We start from the raw sequence: 18072 nt of genomic DNA, 5'->3' as shown, positions 1-18072 counted from the left end.
GGACGGGGACGGGGACGGTGGCGGTGGCGGTGCGGTGCCGGGGGGGCTGACGGGGAGTCGTCTCGGCAGGCCTGGGAGCGGCTGGAGAAGGCGGAACACGAGCGGGAGCTGGCGCTGCGCACCGAGCTCATCCGGCAGGAGAAGCTGGAGCAGCTGGCGGCGCGGTTCGACCGTAAGGCGGCCATGAGGGAGACCTGGCTGAGCGAGAACCAGCGCCTCGTCTCCCAGGTGCCGGCCGGCGGGGGGACCAGGCCGATGGGGGTCCCGATCCCCTCCGCCACCCCCCACCGACCCTGGGGACCCACGTGGCGGGGGTCCCGCTCCCCACCGACCCTGGGGACCCACGGTGTTTGGGGGTCCCGCTCCCCACTGCCACCCTGCAATGACCCCGGGGTGACTGGGGGTCCCCACTCCACCCCATGGCCCCAGGCACCCGGGGTCCCCACTCCACCCTGGGCACCCAAGGTGTTTGGGGGTCCCGCTCCCCACCACCCCCCTCACCGACCCCAGGGTGACAGAGGGTCCCCGGGGACGCAGGGGCCGGCCCCTGCCCCGTCCTTACGTCTGGCCGTCCCCCCCCAGGACAACTTTGGGACGGACATGTCGGCGGTGGAGGCGGCGGTGCGGAAACACGAGGCCATCGAGACGGACATCGTGGCCTACAGCGAGCGGGTGCAGGCGGTGAGCGCGGTGGCGGCGGAGCTGGAGGCCGAGCGTTATCACGACATCCGCCGCGTCCTGACGCGCCGCGACAACGTGGTTCGGCTCTGGGATTTCCTCCGGCAGCTGGTGGCCGCCCGCCGCGAGCGGCTGCTGCTGCACCTGGAGCTGCAGAAGATGCTGCAGGACCTGGCGCATCTCATGGACTGGATGGAGGAGATGAAGGTACCGGCGTGGCGGTGGGATCGGCGGGGACGCGGCGGCCGGGTCCTGACGCCGCCGTTTCCCCCCGCTCCGGGTCCGGCAGGGCCGGCTGCAGTCGCAGGATTTGGGGAAGCACCTGCACGGGGTGGACGACCTGCTGCAGATCCACGCGCTGGTGGAGGCCGACATCGCGGCGCAGGCAGAGCGGGTGCGGGCCGTCAGCGCCGCGGCGCAGCGATTCGCCGTGCCCGGTGAGGGTGAGTGCGGCCAGGGTGCCCCGCGGCCCCCGGGACCCCCAAATCCCCGGGATGGCTGGTGACTCCGGACCCCTAAACCCTGGGGTGGTCCCAGACCCCCAGTCCCCAGCCCCCCAGCCCCCAGGACAGCCCCCGACCTTGGCCCCCAGACCCCCAGGGTGGCCAGTGCCCCATGGACCCCCAAACCCCAGGATGGGCCCTGACCCCCAACTCCTGGGGTGGCCCCCAGACCCCCAGCACAGCCGGTGCCCCCTGGACCCCCAAACCCCAGGATGGGCCCTGACCCCCAACCCCCAAAACAGCCCCCAGACCCCTAGGGTGGCCGGTGAACCCCAAACCCCCAGACCCTGGGATGGCTCCAGCCCCCCAGCCCCCAGGACAGCCCCCGACCTTGGCCCCCAGCCCCCCAGGGTGGCCGGTGCCCCCTGGACCCCCAAACCCCAGGATGGGCCCTGACCCCCAACCCTGGGATGGCCCCCAGCCCCCCGGGGTAGCCGGTGCACCCCGAGCCCCCTCAGGGACCTGTCGGGGGTCCCCGCAGGCTACCAGCCCTGCGAGCCGGCGGCGGTGCGCGAGCGCGTGGCCACGCTGGAGCTGCGGTACCGGGAGCTGGTGGAGCTGGCGGGACAGCGCCGGGCTCGGCTGGAAGAGTCGCGGCGGCTCTGGAAATTCTTCTGGGACACCGGGGAGGAAGAAGCCTGGATGCGGGAGCAGGAACGGCTCCTGTCCTCCGAGGACGTCGGCCGGGATCTGACCAGCTCCCTGCGCCTGCTGAGCCAGCACGACGCCTTCCGCGGGGAGCTGAGCGGGCGCGCGGGGCCGCTGGAGCAGGCGCTGGCCCGGGGCCGGGGGCTGGCGGCCGAGGGCCGGCTGGGGGCGGCCGAGGTGGCCGAGCGGGTACGGGAGATGGAAGGCCGTTGGCGGGCGCTGGCCGAGCTGGCGGCCGAGCGCGAGCGACGCCTGCGGGAAGCCGCCGGCTTCTTCCAGTTCCAGGCGGAGGCGGCGGACACGGAGGCCTGGCTGGAGGACGCCCTGCGCCTGGCGTCCAGCCCCGAGCTGGGCCACGACGAATATTCCACCCGCAGCCTGGCCCGGCAGCACCGGGAGGTGCAGGAAGAGGTGCGGAGCCACCGCCCCGCCATCGACGCCCTGCACGAGCAGGCTCGCGCTCTGCCTCCCGCTTTCGCCGACGTTCCCGACGTGGCCGGTCGGCTGCCGGCGCTGGAGCGGCGTTACCAGGAGCTGGCGGCGCGAGCCGAGCGGCGGCGGCAGGAGCTGCAGGACGCTCTCAGCCTCTACACCATGCGCAGCGAGGCGGACGCCTGCGGGCTGTGGGTGGGCGAGAAGGAGCAGTGGCTGCACGCCATGCACGTCCCCGACAAGCTGGAGGACCTGGAGGTGGTGCAGCAGCGGTGAGCGCCGGCACCGGACCCCCTGCGGCGCGGCACAGCTCCCCGGCGGGCGCTGAGCCCCCGTCCCCGCTCCCTGCCCGCAGCTTCGAGACACTGGAGCCGGAGATGAACAACCTGGCGTCCCGCGTGGCCGCCGTCAACCGCATCGCCGACCAGCTGCTGGCCACCGACCAGCGCAACCAGGAGAGCATCCGCGCCACCCGCGAGCAGCTCAACGCCAGGTGGGCAGCGGGCGATGCGGGCAGGGCGCTGCGGGCGGGCAGGGGGCTCCAGGCAGGGCAGCTCCAGGCAGGGATGCTGCAGGCAAGCAGGGATGCTGCAGGCAGGCAGGGGTTCTCCAGGTTGCAGGGATGCTCCAGGCAGGCAGGGATGCTGCAGGCAGGATGATGCTCCAGGCAGGGAGGGATGCTCCAGGCAGGGATGCTCCAGGCAGGGATGCTGCAGGCAGGCAGGGAGGCTCCAGGCAGGCAGGGGTTCTCCAGGCAGGCAGGGATGCTGCAGGCAGGAAGATGCTCCAGGCAGGGAGGCTCCAGGCAGGGATGCTCCAGGCAGGGATGCTGCAGGCAGGCAGGGATGCTGCAGGCAGGATGATGCTCCAGGCAGGGAGGGATGCTCCAGGCAGGGATGCTGCAGGCAGGGATGCTGCAGGCAGGCAGGGAGGCTCCAGGCAGGGATGCTCCAGGCAGGGATGCTGCAGGCAGGCAGGGAGGCTCCAGGCAGGGATGCTCCAGGCAGGGATGCTGCAGGCAGGCAGGGATGCTCCAGGCAGGGATGCTCCAGGCAGGCAGGGAGGCTCCAGGCAGGGATGCTCCAGGCAGGGATGCTGCAGGCAGGGATGGATGCTCCAGGCAGGCAGGGGTTCTCCAGGCAGGCAGGGATGCTGCAGGCAGGAAGATGCTCCAGGCAGGGAGGCTCCAGGCAGGGAAGCTCCAGGCAGGGAGGGATGCTCCAGGCAGGGATGCTCGAGGCAGGCAGGGGTTCTCCAGGCAGGCAGGGATGCTCCAGGCAGAGATGCTCCAGGCAGGGATGGGTGCTCCAGGCAGGGATGGGTGCTCCAGGCAGGGATGCTCCAGGCAGGCAGGGGTTCTCCAGGCAGGGATGGGTTCTCCAGGCAGGGATGGATGCTCCAGGCAGAGATGCTCCAGGCAGGACAGCCAGGCAGCTGCAGGCAGGGCGGGCGGCTCCGTGCGCGGTGCCGGCTGACGCGTTTCCCCCCCGACCCCGCTGCGGCGCAGGTGGGAGCGGTTCCGCGCGCTGGCCGACCAGAAGAAGGAGGCGCTGACGTCGGCCCTGAACATCCAGAACTACCACCTGGAGTGCAACGAGACCACGTCCTGGATGCGGGAGAAGACGAAGGTGATCGAGTCGACGCAGGGCTTGGGCAACGACCTGGCCGGCGTCATGGCCCTGCAGCGCAAGCTCTCGGGCATGGAGCGCGACCTGGAAGCCATCCAGGGCAAGGTGCGGGATTTACGAGCCGAGGCGGAGAAGTTGGCGGCCGAACACCCGGAACAGGCGCCCGCCATCCTGGCCAGGCTTTCGGCCATTGAGGCGGTGTGGGACGAGCTGTGCCGCAGCCTGCGGCGACGCGAGGAGTCGTTGGGGGAGGCCAGCAAGCTGCAGGGCTTCCTGCGGGACCTGGCCGCCTTCCAGGCCTGGCTATCCCGCACCCAGACGGCCGTGGCCTCCGAGGACGTGCCGGCCACCCTGGTCGAGGCCGAACGGTTGCTGAGTCAGCACGAGAGCATCCGTAAGGAAATCGCCCACTACGGCGACGACTACCGCAGCACGCGAGCCGTGGGCCGGGAGGTGACGCAGGGACAGACGGACGCGCAGCACGTCTTTCTGCACCAGCGCCTGGAGGCTCTGGACACGGGCTGGGAAGAGCTGGGGCGGATGTGGGAGAACCGCCACCACCTCCTCTCCCAAGCCTTCGCCTTCCAACTCTTCCTCCGTGACTCCAAGCAGGTCGAGGGTGTTCTCAGCACCCAGGTGAGCGGCTGGGGAGGCGAAGCCGGCAGCGCCGGCGGCGGGGGGGGACCCTGGGGTGCCGGAGGGGCGGCGGTGACGCCCGCTCCATCGCTCTGCGCAGGAATACGCCCTGTCGCACACGGAGATGCCCAGCACGCTGCCGGGAGCTGAGGCCTCCGTCAAGAAGCACGAGGATTTCATGGCCACCATGGAAGCCAACGGGGAACGCGTCCAGGGGCTGGTGGCCACTGGCCGTAAGCTGGTAGCCGAGGGCAGCCTCCATGCCGACAAGGTGCAGGAGACGGTGGATTCAGTGGAGAGCAGGTGAGGGGACCCCAATCCGCGGCCCAGCCCCGGCGCTGGGGTCCCCGGCCCAGCCCTCACCCCCTGCCCTCGCCGCAGGCACCGGAGGAACCGGGACATGGCCCAGGAGCTACTGGGGCGGCTGCGGGACAACTGGGAGCTGCAGAGGTTCCTGCAGGATGGGCAGGAGGTGAGTGTGGGATGATGGGATGGGATGGGATGGGATGGGATGGGATGGGATGGGATAGGAGAGGATGGGAGAGGAGGGGATGGGGATGGGATGGGATGGGATGGGATGGGATGGGATGGGATGGGAGAGGAGGGGATGGGGATGGGGATGGGATGGGATGGGAGGGGAGGGGAGGGGAGGGGAGGGGAGGGGAGGGGAAGGGATGGGATGGGATGGGATGGGATGGGATGGGATGGGATGGGATGGGATGGGAGGGGAGAGGAGGGGATGGGGATGGGATGGGAGGGGAGGGGAGGGGAGGGGAGGGGAGGGGAGGGGATGGGATGGGATGGGATGGGATGGGATGGGATGGGATGGGATGGAGCCAGCACGGCGTGACGGCCCCGGTCCTGCTCTCCCCCCGGCAGCTCACGCTCTGGATCAACGAGAAGATGCTGACGGCCCAGGACGTCTCCTACGAGGAGGCCCGCAACCTCCACACCAAGTGGCAGAAGCACCAGGCCTTCGCGGCCGAGCTGGCCGCCAACAAGGGCTGGCTAGAGAAGATGGAGAAGGTGGGGCCGGGGCGGGGCCGGGGCGAGGCCGGGGCACCAGGACCCCCCTCCCGGCACGGCCCTGTTGATGCCGGCGTCCCCGGCAGGAGGGCCAGCAGCTGGCATCGGCGAAGCCGGAGCTGGGGACGGTGGTGACGGAGAAGCTGGCGGCGTTGCGGGGGCTGTGGGACGAGCTGGAGTCGACCACAGCGGACGAAGGCGCGGCGCCTGTTCGACGCCAACCGCGCCGAGCTGTGCGCCCAGTCCTGCGCGGCGCTGCGGGGCTGGCTGGCCGGCGTGCACGCCCAGCTGCGCTCCGACGACTACGGCAAGGACCTGACCAGCGTCAACATCCTGCTCAAGAAGCAGCAGGTCCGGCCCGGCGCGGGGACGGGGTCTGTGGGGACCGGGGTGCAGGGGAAAGGGGTGCAGGGGGATGAGGTGCACAGGGATGGGGTGCAGGAGGTGGGGTGCACAGGGAGAGGGTTGCAGGCGACAGGGGTGCACGAGGAAGGGGTGCACGGGGACGCGGTGCAGGAGATGGGGTGCACAGGGACGGGGTGTGCAGGGACGGGGTTTCAGGGGACGGGTGCACGAGGAAGGGGTGCACGGGGATGGGACGCAGGAGATGGGGTGCACAGGGACGGGGTCTGCAGGGATGGGGTCTGTGAGGGACAGGGGTGCACGAGGAAGGGGTGCAGGAGATGGGGTGCACAGGGACGGGGTGTGCAGGGACGGGGTTTCAGGGGACGGGTGCACGAGGAAGGGGTGCACGGGGATGGGACGCAGGAGATGGGGTGCACAGGGACGGGGTCTGCAGGGATGGGGTCTGCGAGGGACAGGGGTGCATGAGGAAGGGGTGCAGGAGATGGGGGTGCACAGGGACGGGGTGTGCAGGGACGGGGTTTCAGGGGACAGGGGTGCACGAGGAAGGGGTGCAGGAGATGGGGTGCACAGGGACGGGGTGTGCAGGGATGGGGTTTCAGGGGACGGGTGCACGAGGAAGGGGTGCACGGGGATGGGACGCAGGAGATGGGGGTGCACAGGGACGGGGTCTGCAGGGATGGGGTCTGCGAGGGACAGGGGTGCACGAGGAAGGGGTGCACGGGGATGGGACGCAGGAGATGGGGTGCACAGGGACGGGGTCTGCAGGGATGGGGTCTGCGAGGGACAGGGGTGCACGAGGAAGGGGTGCACCGGGATGGGGCACAGGAGGTGGGGTGCAGGGGGACAGGGGGTGCACGGGGATGGGGTGCAGGGAACAGAGGTGCACAGGGATGGGATGAACAGGGGTGGGGTGCAGGAGATGGGGTGCACAGGGACAGGGGGGCACAGGGAAGGGGTGCAGGGGACAGCAGGGTGCATGGGGACAGGGATGCATGGGGATGGGATGCAAGAGATGGGATGCAGGGAACAGGGGTGCACAGGGATGGGATGAACGGGGACGGGGTGCAGGGGATAGGGGTGCACAGGGAAGGGTGCCCGGCACAGCGGGGTGCCCAGGAGAGGGGGGTGCCCGGCACGGGGTCACTCACCCGCCCCGCGCCCCGGGCAGATGCTGGAGAAGCAGACGGCGGTGCGGGAGAAGGAGGTGGAGGCGATCCGGGCGCAGGCGCAGGCCCTCAGCCGGGAGGACGCCAGCGCGGCCGAGGTGCAGGGGCAGGTCCGCGCCGTGGAGGAGCAATTCCTGGGGCTGCGGGAGCCACTGCGGGAGCGCTGCCGAAAGCTCCTGGCCTCCAAGGAGGAGCACCAGTTCAACCGCGACCTGGAGGACGAGATCGTGAGTGGGCTCCTGGCCGTGGGAGGGGACCCCAGGGACCCCGGGGACCCCTGGCATCCCTGACCCCTCTGTCTCCCACCAGCTGTGGGTGAAGGAGCGCAGACCCTTGGCTGTGTCCACCGACCACGGCAAGGACCTGCCCTCCGTCCAGCTCCTGATAAAGAAGAACCAGGTGGGTTCAGGGGGGTCCGGCAGCCGCCGCAGCCCCCTGCGGGGGGTCCCGCCATCCCCGGGGGACGTCCCCGCTCACCCCGTGCCTTCCCCTCCGCCACCCCAGACGCTGCAGAAGGAGCTGCAGGGCCACGAGCGGCGAGTGGAGGAGCTGCTGGGGCGGCGCGGGGGGCTGTCGGGCCCGGCCGAGCGGGTGCGGGAGCTGCGGGAAGCCTGGCAGGAGCTGCGGCTGCAGGCGGAGCTGCGGCACCGACGCCTGGAGCGGGCTCACGCCGCCCAGCAGTTCTACTGCGATGCCGCCGAGGCCGAGGCTTGGATGGGCGAGCAGGAGCTGCACATGATGTCGCAGGAGAAGGCCAAGGTGCGGCCCCGGGGCGGTGTTTCCCCCACCCCAGCCCCGCATGTCCCCGTCACTGAGCCGCTGTGACCCCCCCAGGACGAGCTGAGCGCCCAGGCCATGGTCAGCAAGCACCTGGTGCTGGAGCAGGCGCTGCGGGATTACGCCCACACCGTGCACCAGCTCTCGGTGCAGAGCCGCGACATGGTGGCCAGCGGGCACCCCGAGAGGTGGGTGACATCCCCATCCCTGCCGGCATCGTCCCACGGGGGACAGGCGTCCCCTGACACCCCCATCCCCGCTGGCATCGTCCCTCGGGGACCCTGTGTCCCCCCTGTCACCCCCAACCCCACGTCCATCGTCCCTCGGGGACCCTGTGTCCCCCTGTCACCCCTATCCCCACATCCATCGTCCCTCGGAGACCCTGTGTCCCCCTGTCACCCCCAGCTCCACATCCATCGTCCCTCGGGGACCCTGTGTCCCCCTGTCACCCCCAGCCCCACGTCCATCGTCCCTCGGGGACCCTGTGCCCCCCCTGCCACCCCCAGCTCCACATCCATCGTCCCTCGGGGACCCTGTGTCCCCCCTGTCACCCCTATCCCCACATCCATCGTCCCTTGGGGACCCTGTGTCCCCCTGTCACCCCCATCCCCACATCCATCGTCCCTCGGGGACCCTGTGTCCCCCCTGCCACCCCCAGCTCCACATCCATCGTCCCTCGGGGACCCTGTGTCCCCCCGTCACCCCTATCCCCACATCCATCGTCCCTCGGGGACCCTGTGTCCCCCCGTCACCCCTATCCCCACATCCATTGTCCCTCGGGGACCCTGTGTCCCCCCTGCCACCCCCAGCTCCACGTCCATCGTCCCTCGGAGACCCTGTGTCCCCCTGTCACCCCCAGCTCCACATCCATCATCTCTCAGGGACCCTGTGTCCCCCTGTCACCCCTATCCCCACATCCATCGTCCCTCGGGGACCCTGTGTCCCCCTGTCACCCCTATCCCCACATCCATCGTCCCTCGGGGACCCTGTGTCCCCCTGTCACCCCCATCCCCACATCCATCGTCCCTCGGGGACCCTGTGTCCCCCCTGTCACCCCTATCCCCACATCCATCGTCCCTCGGGGACCCTGTGTCCCCCTGTCACCCCCAGCCCCACGTCCATCGTCCCTCGGGGACCCTGTGTCCCCCCTGTCACCCCCATCCCCACGTCCATCGTCCTTCGGGGACCCTGTGTCCCCCTGTCACCCCTATCCCCACATCCATCGTCCCTCGGGGACCCTGTGTCCCCCTGTCACCCCCAGCCCCACATCCATCGTCCCTCGGGGACCCTGTGTCCCCCCTGTCACCCCTATCCCCACATCCATCGTCCCTCGGGGACCCTGTGCCCCCCCTGCCACCCCCAGCTCCACGTCCATCGTCCCTCGGGGACCCTGTGTCCCCCCTGCCACCCCCAGCTCCACGTCCATCGTCCCTCGGGGACCCTGTGTCCCCCCTGCCACCCCCAGCTCCACGTCCATCGTCCCTCGGGGACCCTGTGTCCCCCCGTCACCCCTATCCCCACGTCCATCGTCCCTCGGGGACCCTGTGTCCCCCTGTCACCCCTATCCCCACATCCATCGTCCCTCGGGGACCCTGTGCCCCCCCTGCCACCCCCAGCTCCACATCCATCGTCCCCCGAGGCCCTTGTGTCCCCCTGCCACCTCGCACCCCTGCACACATCGTTCGCCGGGAGCGGGTGCCCGGTGCCGCCGGAGCTGACGGCCGCCGTGCCCGCAGCGAGCGGCTGACGCTGCGCCAGGGCCAGGTGGACAAGCTCTACGCCAGCCTGAAGGACCTGGCGGAGGAGCGCCGGGCCACGCTGCAGGAACACCAGCGGCTCTGCCAGCTCAAACGCGACGTGGACGACTTGGAGCAGTGGATCTCGGAGCGGGAGGTGGTGGCCGCTTCCCACGAGCTGGGCCAGGACTACGAGCACGTCACGGTGCGGGGACGGGGCGGGAGGGAGCCGGGGCGTCCCCGTGTCCCCTCCGCTCCGTCCCCGACACGGCTCGTCCCCTCCCCGCAGATGCTGCGGGATAAGTTCAGGGAGTTCTCGCGGGACACGAGCAGCATCGGGCAGGAGCGGGTGGACGGCGTCAACGGGCTGGCGGACGCGCTGATCGCGGCGGGGCACTCGGAGAACGCCACGGTGGCCGAGTGGAAGGACGGGCTGAACGAGGCCTGGGCCGACCTGCTGGAGCTGATCGACACGCGGTCGCAGATGCTGGCGGCCTCCTACGAGCTGCACCGGTTCTACCACGACGCCCGCGAGACCCTGGCCCAGGTGCAGCACAAGCAGAAGCAGCTGCCGGACGAGGTGGGCCGCGACCTGAACACGGCCGAGGCCATGCAGCGCATGCACACCACCTACGAGCACGACATCCAGGCCCTGAGCGCCCAGGTGAGCCGCGCGGCGCGGGGGACGGCGCGGCACGGGGCGGGACGGCGGGACGGCGGCGCGGGATGGCACGACACGGCGTGGCACGCTGTGAAACGGCACGGTGCAGCGTGATGCAGCATGGCACGGTGCGGCACGGCGCAGTGCAGCCCTGTGTGGGACAGCACGGTGCAGCCTGGCACGGCGTGGCACGGCACGATGCAGCCCTGTATGGCACAGCACAGTGCAGCCTGGCATAGCACAGCCCGGCACGGTGCAGCCCTGCGTGGCACAGCACAGCGCAGCCTGGCACGGTGCAGCCCTGCGTGGCACGGCACGGCGCAGCCTGGCACGATGCAGCCCTGCATGGCACAGCACGGCACAGGACGGCGCAGCCTGGCACGGTGCATCCCTGCGTGGCACAGCATGGTGAAGCCCAGTACAGTGCAGCCGTGCATGGCACGGCACGGTGCAGCCCGGCACGGCACAGCCCTGCGTGGCACAGCACAGTGCAGCCTGGCACGATGCAGCCCTGCATGGCACAGCACGGCACAGGACGGCGCAGCCTGGCACGGTGCATCCCTGCGTGGCACAGCATGGTGAAGCCCAGTACAGTGCAGCCATGCATGGCACGGCACGGTGCAGCCCGGCACGGCACAGCCCTGCGTGGCACAGCACAGTGCAGCCTGGCACGGCGCAGCCCTGCATATCACGGCAGCGTGGCATGGCACGGCACAGCGTGGCGTGGTGGGGCACAGCACACTGCAGCCCAGCACGGCGTAGCGTGGCACAGCACCGTGTGGCACAGCGTGGCATGCGGTGCGGCTCATTACGGCACACTGCAGCCCGGCACGGTGCAGCCTGGCGCTGTACGGTACAGCATGGCGCAGTACCATAGAGCACGACGCATCGCAGTACGGCGCGGCACAGCGCGGCGCAGCCTCACCTCCGTGCGCCCGCAGGTGCGCCAAGTGCAGGAGGACGCGGCGCGGCTGGAGAAGGCGTACGCCGGGGAGAAGGCGGCCGACATCCGCCGGCACGAGCAGGCGGTGAGCGAGGCCTGGGCCGAGCTGCGCGGCAGCAGCCAGGGCCGACGCCGGCTGCTCCTCGACACCGTCGACAAGTTCCGCTTCCTGCGGGCGGTGCGGGACCTGCTGCTCTGGATGGACGGCGTCCGCCTGCAGATCGAGGGCCAGGAGCGCCCGCGGTGAGGGGGGGACCCGCCGCCGGGGCGGGGGGCGCGTGCCGGGACGGCGGCAGCACCGCGGGGACGCTGACCGTGTCCCCGTCCCCGGCGCAGGGACGTGTCCTCGGCCGACCTGGTGATCAAGAACCACCAGAGCATCAAGGCGGAGGTGGAGGCGCGGGCCGACAGCTTCGACGCCTGCGTGGCCATGGGCACCGCGCTGCTCGACAAGGGCCACTACGCCGCCGACAAGGTGGGGCCCTCCCGTCCCCGCGTCCCCGCGTCCCCGTCTCCGTGTCCTCATCCCATCCCCACGTCCCTGTTCTCATCCCCGCGGCCCCATCCCCGTGCCCCCATCCCCGTTGCCATCCTCGTGTCCCCATCCGCATCTCCGTGGCTCTGTCCCTGTCCCCATGTCCCTGTCCCTGTGTCCCCAACCCCCTGTTCCCGTCCCTGTATCCCCATCTCTGTCCCCCCATCCCTGTCCCCCCGTCCCCTTCCCCATATCTCTGTCCCCATCCCTGTGTCCCCATCCCTGTCTCCCTGTCCCCATCTCTGTGTCCCCATCCCCATATCTCTGATCCCTGTGTCCCCATCCCCATGTCCCCATCCCCGTGTCCCCATCTCCCTGTCCCCATCCCTGTGTCCCCATCCCCATCTCCCTGTCCCCATTCTTGTTCCCCATCCCCATCCCCATGTCCCCATCTCCCTGTCCCCTTCCCCATATCTCTGTCCCCATCCCTGTGTCCCCATCCCCATATCTCTGATCCCCATGTCCCCATCTCCCTGTCCCCATCCCTGTCTCCCTGTCCCCATTCCCGTGTCCCCATCCTCATCCCCATCTCCCTGTCCCTATACCCCTGTCCCCATCTCTGTGTCCCCATCCCCATATGTCTGATCCCCGTGTCCCCATCCCCATGTCCCCATCTCCCTGTCCCCATCCCCGTGTCCCCATCCCCATCTCCCTGTCCCCATCCCCATATCTCTGTCCCCATCCCCGTGTCCCCATCCCCATCTCTGTCCCCATCCCTGTCTCCCTGTCCCCATCCCTGTGTCCCCATCCCCATCCCTGTGTCCCCATCCCTGTGTCCCCATCCCTGTGTCCCCATCCCCATCTCCCTGTCCCCATCCCCATATCTCTGTCCCCATCCCCGTGTCCCCCGCCCCGCGCTGTGCTGCGCACTCAGCCCCCGCCACCCCCAGATCTCGGAGAAGCTCTCCCAGCTGCAGGAACGCCGCCGGGATATCGGGGACCGCTGGAAGGAGAAGATGGACTGGCTGCAGATCGGTGAGCGCGGGGTCGGGGGGACCCCTGGGGGGACCGAGGGGGAAGGGGGCCCGCCCGGACGCCCGTCCCCACGCCGTGTCCCCCCGTCCCCACGCCGTGTCCCCCCGTCCCCGTCTCCCCGCAGTGCTGGAGGTGCTGATGTTCGGGCGGGACGCCAGCATGGCGGAGGCCTGGCTCTCCAGCCAGGAGCCCCTGGTGCGCTCGGCGGAGCTGGGGAGCAGCGTGGCCGAGGTGGAAAACCTCATCAAGCGCCATCAGGGCTTCCAGAAAGCGGCCGCCGCCTGGGAGGAGCGCTTCGCCGCCCTGGAACGCCTCACCACGGTCAGGGGGGGACGCGGGGCGCGGGCACCCCGCCGCCGGCTGAGCCCCGGCGCGCTCGGTGCGGGCGCTGACCCCCTCCATGTCCATCCCCCCCCCCCCCCCCAGCTGGAGGAGAAGGAGCGGCGGCGGCGTGAGGAGGAGGAGGCGAGGAAGAGGCGGCCGCCCACGCCCCCCCCGGCGCAGCCTGAGGCTGGGGGGGTCCCTCCGTCGGTGCCCCCCGACACCCAGAACGGCGTGGGGACCGGGGAGCCGCAGCGGTGAGGGACGGGGCACGGGAGGGGGGGGGCGCGGAGGTCTGGGGGGGGCGCATTCAGGTCAGGGGGGGCGTGGGGGGGGCTCTGGGGGGGACACGGGGGGAACATTGAGGTCTGGGGGGGCTTGGGAAGGTGGGGGCCATGGGGGGGGGGATATGGGGGACATGGGGGGGCGTGGGGTCCTGGTGGGACACCCTGGGGACATTGGGGACCGGGGATAAGGGGGGGGTCCCGGGGAGGGACTCGGGGGATGTGGGAAATGGGGGGTCGTGGGGGGCTATGGGGGGGCAGTGGGGACTTGGAGGGAAGGGGGGGCACAGGAGACAGCGCAAGTCCCGAGGGGACAGAGGGGACATCGGACCCTGGGGAAAGAGGGGACACGGCGGGGGGACGGGACAGGGAGGGTCCCGGGGTGACAGGGGGGTCCCCGTCCCCTCGCCCACCCCCGTGCCCCCCCCAGGGCCCCGGCCCTGCAGAGCCGCCAGCCGGAGGCACCGGCCGTCAACGGGATCTGCCCCGACAGCGCCACGGCCCAGGTAACACCCCCCCCCCCCCCAAAATGCCGGGACCCCCCCTGCCGGGACGGGGACCCCCCGGCCGCCTCTGTGTGCCCCCCCGTGGGAGGGGACCCACGCCCCCCCTCTCCCCCCGCAGGTGCCGGCGGGGCCGGGGCTGACCAACGGGGCGCGGGAGCGGGGTCCCAGCCCGGGGGGGTCCCCACGGGGGCGCCCGGGGGGGGTCCCGGCCCCTGACGCCGCCCCGGCAGCCACGCTGCCGCCCCGCGCCCCCCCGGCCCCCGAGAGCCTGGAGGGGGGCCTCTGCCGCAAGCACGAGATGGAGGCCCAGGGCAAGAAGGCCCCCAACAGGTGAGGCCACGCCCCCTTCGGACTCGCCCTCACAGGCCACGCCCTCCTCGGACACACCCACGCAGGCCACACCCCCACGGCCACGCCCTCCCGCTGGCCACGCCCCTTCCTTCAGGCCCCTCCCTTACATGGGCAAGGCCAGTGCCCCCCCCAGTGCCCCCCCCCACACCCAGTGCCCCCCCCCCCAGCACCCAGTGCCCCCCCCCCAGCGCCCAGTGCCCCCCCCCACACCCTGTGCCCCCCCCCCAGCACCCAGTGCCCCCCCCCCACACCCTGTGCCCCCTCCCCAGCACCCAGTGCCCCCTCCCAGCACCCTGTGCCCCCTCCCCAGCGCCCAGTGCCCCCTCCCAGCACCCTGTGCCCCCCCCAGCACCCAGTGCCCCCTCCCACACCCTGAGCCCCCTCCCCAGCACCCAGTGCCCCCTCCCAGCGCCCAGTGCCCCCTCCCCAGCGCCCAGTGCCCCCTCCCAGCACCCTGTGCCCCCCCCACACCCAGTGCCCCCCCCACACCCAGTGCCCCCTCCCAGCACCCTGTGCCCCCCCCAGCTCCCTGTGCCCCCCCCAGCACCCTGTGCCCCCTCCCCAGCACCCTGTGCCCCCTCCCAGCGCCCAGTGCCCCCTCCCAGCACCCTGTGCCCCCCCCAGCTCCCTGTGCCCCCTCCCCAGCGCCCAGTGCCCCCTCCCAGCACCCTGTGCCCCCCCCAGCTCCCTGTGCCCCCTCCCACACCCAGTGCCCCCTCCCAGCACCCTGTGCCCCCCCCAGCTCCCTGTGCCCCCTCCCCAGCGCCCAGTGCCCCCTCCCAGCACCCAGTGCCCCCCCCCAGCTCCCTGTGCCCCCTCCCACACCCTGTGCCCCCTCCCCAGCGCCCAGTGCCCCCTCCCAGCACCCTGTGCCCCCCCCAGCTCCCTGTGCCCCCTCCCCAGCGCCCTGTGCCCCCTCCCCAGCGCCCAGTGCCCCCTCCCAGCACCCTGTGCCCCCCCCAGCTCCCTGTGCCCCCTCCCCAGCACCCAGTGCCCCCTCCCCAGCGCCCAGTGCCCCCTCCCAGCACCCTGTGCCCCCCCCAGCTCCCTGTGCCCCCTCCCCAGCGCCCAGTGCCCCCCCCAGCACCCAGTGCCCCCTCCCACACCCTGTGCCCCCTCCCAGCACCCAGTGCCCCCTCCCCAGCTCCCTCACGCCGTGCCCCCCCCCCCCCCCCCCCCAGGTCCTGGCAGAGCGTGTACTGCGTCTTGCGGGGGGGCAACCTCAGCTTCTACAAGGACGCCAAGAGCGCGGGGGCCGGGGCGGCCTACCACGGCGAGCCCCCCGCCAGCCTGCGCGGCGCCCGCTGCCACCCCGCCCTCCACTACAAGAAGCGCAAGCACGTCTTCAAGCTGGGGTAGGGACGCGGGGGGACGCGGGGGGGGGGGGGACGCGGGGGGGGGGGGACGCGGCGGGGGGACGCGGCGGGGGGACGCGGGGGCTGAGGGCTGTCCCCCTCCCCAGGCTGAGCGACGGCAAGGAGTATCTGTTCCAGGCCAAGGACGAGGTGAGACCCTGCGCGGGGCGGGGGGGACACGTGCGGACACGCGTGGGCGGCCGCGTGAGCGCCATTGCACGTGCGGACACGGGTGTGCAGCCGTGTGAGCACCATTGCACGTGCAGACACGCGTGTGCAGCTGTGTAAACACCATTGCACGTGCAAACACGCGTGTGCAGCTGTGTAAACACCATTGCACGTGCAGACACGGGTGTGCAGCTGTGTAGACACCAGTGCATGTGCAGACACGTGTGGGCGGCCGCGTGAGCGCCATTGCATGTGCAAACACGCGTGTGCAGCTGTGTAAACACCATTGCATGTGCAAACACGTGTGTGCAGCCAGGGAAACACCATTGCACGTGCAGACACGTGTGTGCAGCTGTATAGACACCACTGCACATGCAGACACACACGTGCAGCTGTGTAAACACCATTGCACGTGCAAACACGTGTGTGCAGCTGTGTAAACACCATTGCACGTGCAGACACGCATGGGCAGCTGTGTAAACACCATTGCACGTGCAGACACGCGTGTGCAGCTGTGTAAACACCATTGCACGTGCAGACACGTGTGCAGCCGTGTAAACACCATTGCACGTGCAGACACGCGTGTGCAGCTGTGTAAACACCATTGCACATGCAGACACGCATGGGCAGCTGTGTAAACACCATTGCACGTGCAAACACGCGTGGGCAGCTGTGTAAACACCATTGCATGTGCAAACACGTGTGTGCAGCCAGGGAAACACCATTGCACGTGCAGACACATGTGTGCAGCTGTGTAAACACCACTGCACGTGCAGACACACATGGGCAGCTGTGTAGACACCACTGCATGTGCAGACACGTGTGTGCAGCTGTGTAAACACCACTGCACGTGCAGACACACATGGGCAGCTGTGTAGACACCACTGCATGTGCAGACACGTGTGCAGCCGTGTAAGCACCAGAGCACGTGCAGACACATGTGTGCAGCTGGGCAAACACATCCTAACATGTGCAGCCACGTGTGTAACAGCCGTGCAAACAGCCCCTTGCATGTGCAGCCCCACCGGTGCCCGTGTGGCCATGCAAGCACACCCTCGCACGCCCTCGCACGCCCTTGCACACCCTCTCACACGCACTCACACCCTCACACACCTTTGCACGCCCTTGCACGCCTTCTCACACCCACTCATGCCCTCACACACCCTTGCAAACCCTCACATGCCCTCATATGCCCGCTCACGCCCTCGCACGCCCGCTGATGCCCTCATACACCCGCTCGTGCCCTTGCACGCTTGCTCTCTCCCTCGCACACCCACTGACACCCTCACACGCCCACTCATGCCCTCGCATGCCCTCTGATGCCCTCAAATGCCCACTAATGCCCTTGCACGCTCGCTGATGCCGTCGCACACCCGCTCACTCCCTCGCACGCCTGCTCTCTCCCTCGCACACCCGCTGACACCCTCGCACGCCCGCTGACACCCTTGCACACCCGCTGATGCCCTCGCACGCCCGCTCATGCCCTCATACGCCTGCTGACGCCCTCACACGCCCGCTCACGCCCTCACACGTCTGCTCACGCCCTCGCACGTCTGCTCACGCCCTCGCACGCCCGCTGACACCCTGGCACGCCTGCTCACACCCTCGCACAACTGCTGGTGCCCTCGCACGCCTGCTCATGCCCTCACACACCCGCTGACACCCTTGCACACCCGCTGATGCCCTCGCACGCCCGCTCATGCCCTCATACGCCTGCTGACGCCCTCACACGCCCGCTCACGCCCTCACACGTCTGCTCACGCCCTCGCACGTCTGCTCACGCCCTCGCACGCCCGCTGACACCCTGGCACGCCTGCTCACACCCCCGCACAACTGCTGGTGCCCTCGCACGCCTGCTCATGCCCTCACACACCCGCTGACACCCTTGCACACCCGCTGATGCCCTCGCACGCCCGCTCATGCCCTCACACGCCCGCTCACGCCCTCACACGCCTGCTCACGCCCTCGCACGTCTGCTCACGCCCTCGCACGCCCGCTGACGCCCGCTGACGCCCGTCCCCGCAGGCGGAGATGAGCACCTGGCTGCGGGTGATCCAGGCGGCGGCCGCCCTGGTGCCGGCGGGGCCGCGGGAGGGGCCGGGGGGGGCCCCGGCGGGCGGGAAGGGGGTGACGCGGGCCATGAGCATGCCCCCCGTGCCGCCGCCCGCCGAGGGCCCCGCCGCCCCCCGCGCCCGCGAGGGGAAGGAGAAGGAGCGGGAGAAACGCTTCAGCTTCTTCAAGAAGAACAAGTAGAGCCGGGGGGGACCCCGGGAGCCGGGGGGGGCCCCGGCGGAGGCGATGGAGGGACGCGGCGGGGGGCAGCACGGGGGGGGCAGCGCGGGGGTCCCGGTCCCCTCCGCGCCGTCGTGCCTTCCCG

At 70.8% G+C, this 18072-nt stretch overlaps 1 protein-coding gene across 1 annotated transcript in view; it reads left to right on the top strand.

Annotated features, from left to right (window-relative positions):
• Positions 1–17948, top strand: part of SPTBN2 (spectrin beta, non-erythrocytic 2) — a gene marked incomplete at both ends in the record, with an annotated part of 28708 nt that extends 10760 nt beyond the window's left edge. The window contains 27 exon segments of the mRNA XM_082334425.1: positions 70–228; positions 583–885; positions 968–1121; positions 1663–2533; positions 2617–2754; positions 3769–4525; positions 4626–4828; positions 4907–4997; positions 5405–5551; positions 5638–5739; positions 5741–5902; positions 7086–7310; positions 7393–7482; positions 7588–7842; positions 7918–8048; positions 9597–9801; positions 9886–10260; positions 11199–11443; positions 11537–11675; positions 12626–12710; positions 12835–13031; positions 13137–13288; positions 13746–13821; positions 13940–14151; positions 15354–15527; positions 15635–15677; positions 17721–17948. Coding sequence (XP_082190551.1) covers positions 70–228; positions 583–885; positions 968–1121; positions 1663–2533; positions 2617–2754; positions 3769–4525; positions 4626–4828; positions 4907–4997; positions 5405–5551; positions 5638–5739; positions 5741–5902; positions 7086–7310; positions 7393–7482; positions 7588–7842; positions 7918–8048; positions 9597–9801; positions 9886–10260; positions 11199–11443; positions 11537–11675; positions 12626–12710; positions 12835–13031; positions 13137–13288; positions 13746–13821; positions 13940–14151; positions 15354–15527; positions 15635–15677; positions 17721–17948 — 5919 coding nt within the window.
• Between the last annotated feature and the right edge of the window lie 124 nt (positions 17949–18072).

The sequence above is a fragment of the Platalea leucorodia genome (genome assembly GCF_965183815.1).
Source record: "Platalea leucorodia genome assembly, chromosome: 34".
In the NCBI taxonomy this organism is placed as follows: Eukaryota; Metazoa; Chordata; class Aves; order Pelecaniformes; family Threskiornithidae; genus Platalea; species Platalea leucorodia.
The sequence above is the reverse complement of the archived record's forward strand: the minus strand, read 5'-3'. Positions and strand labels throughout refer to the sequence as shown.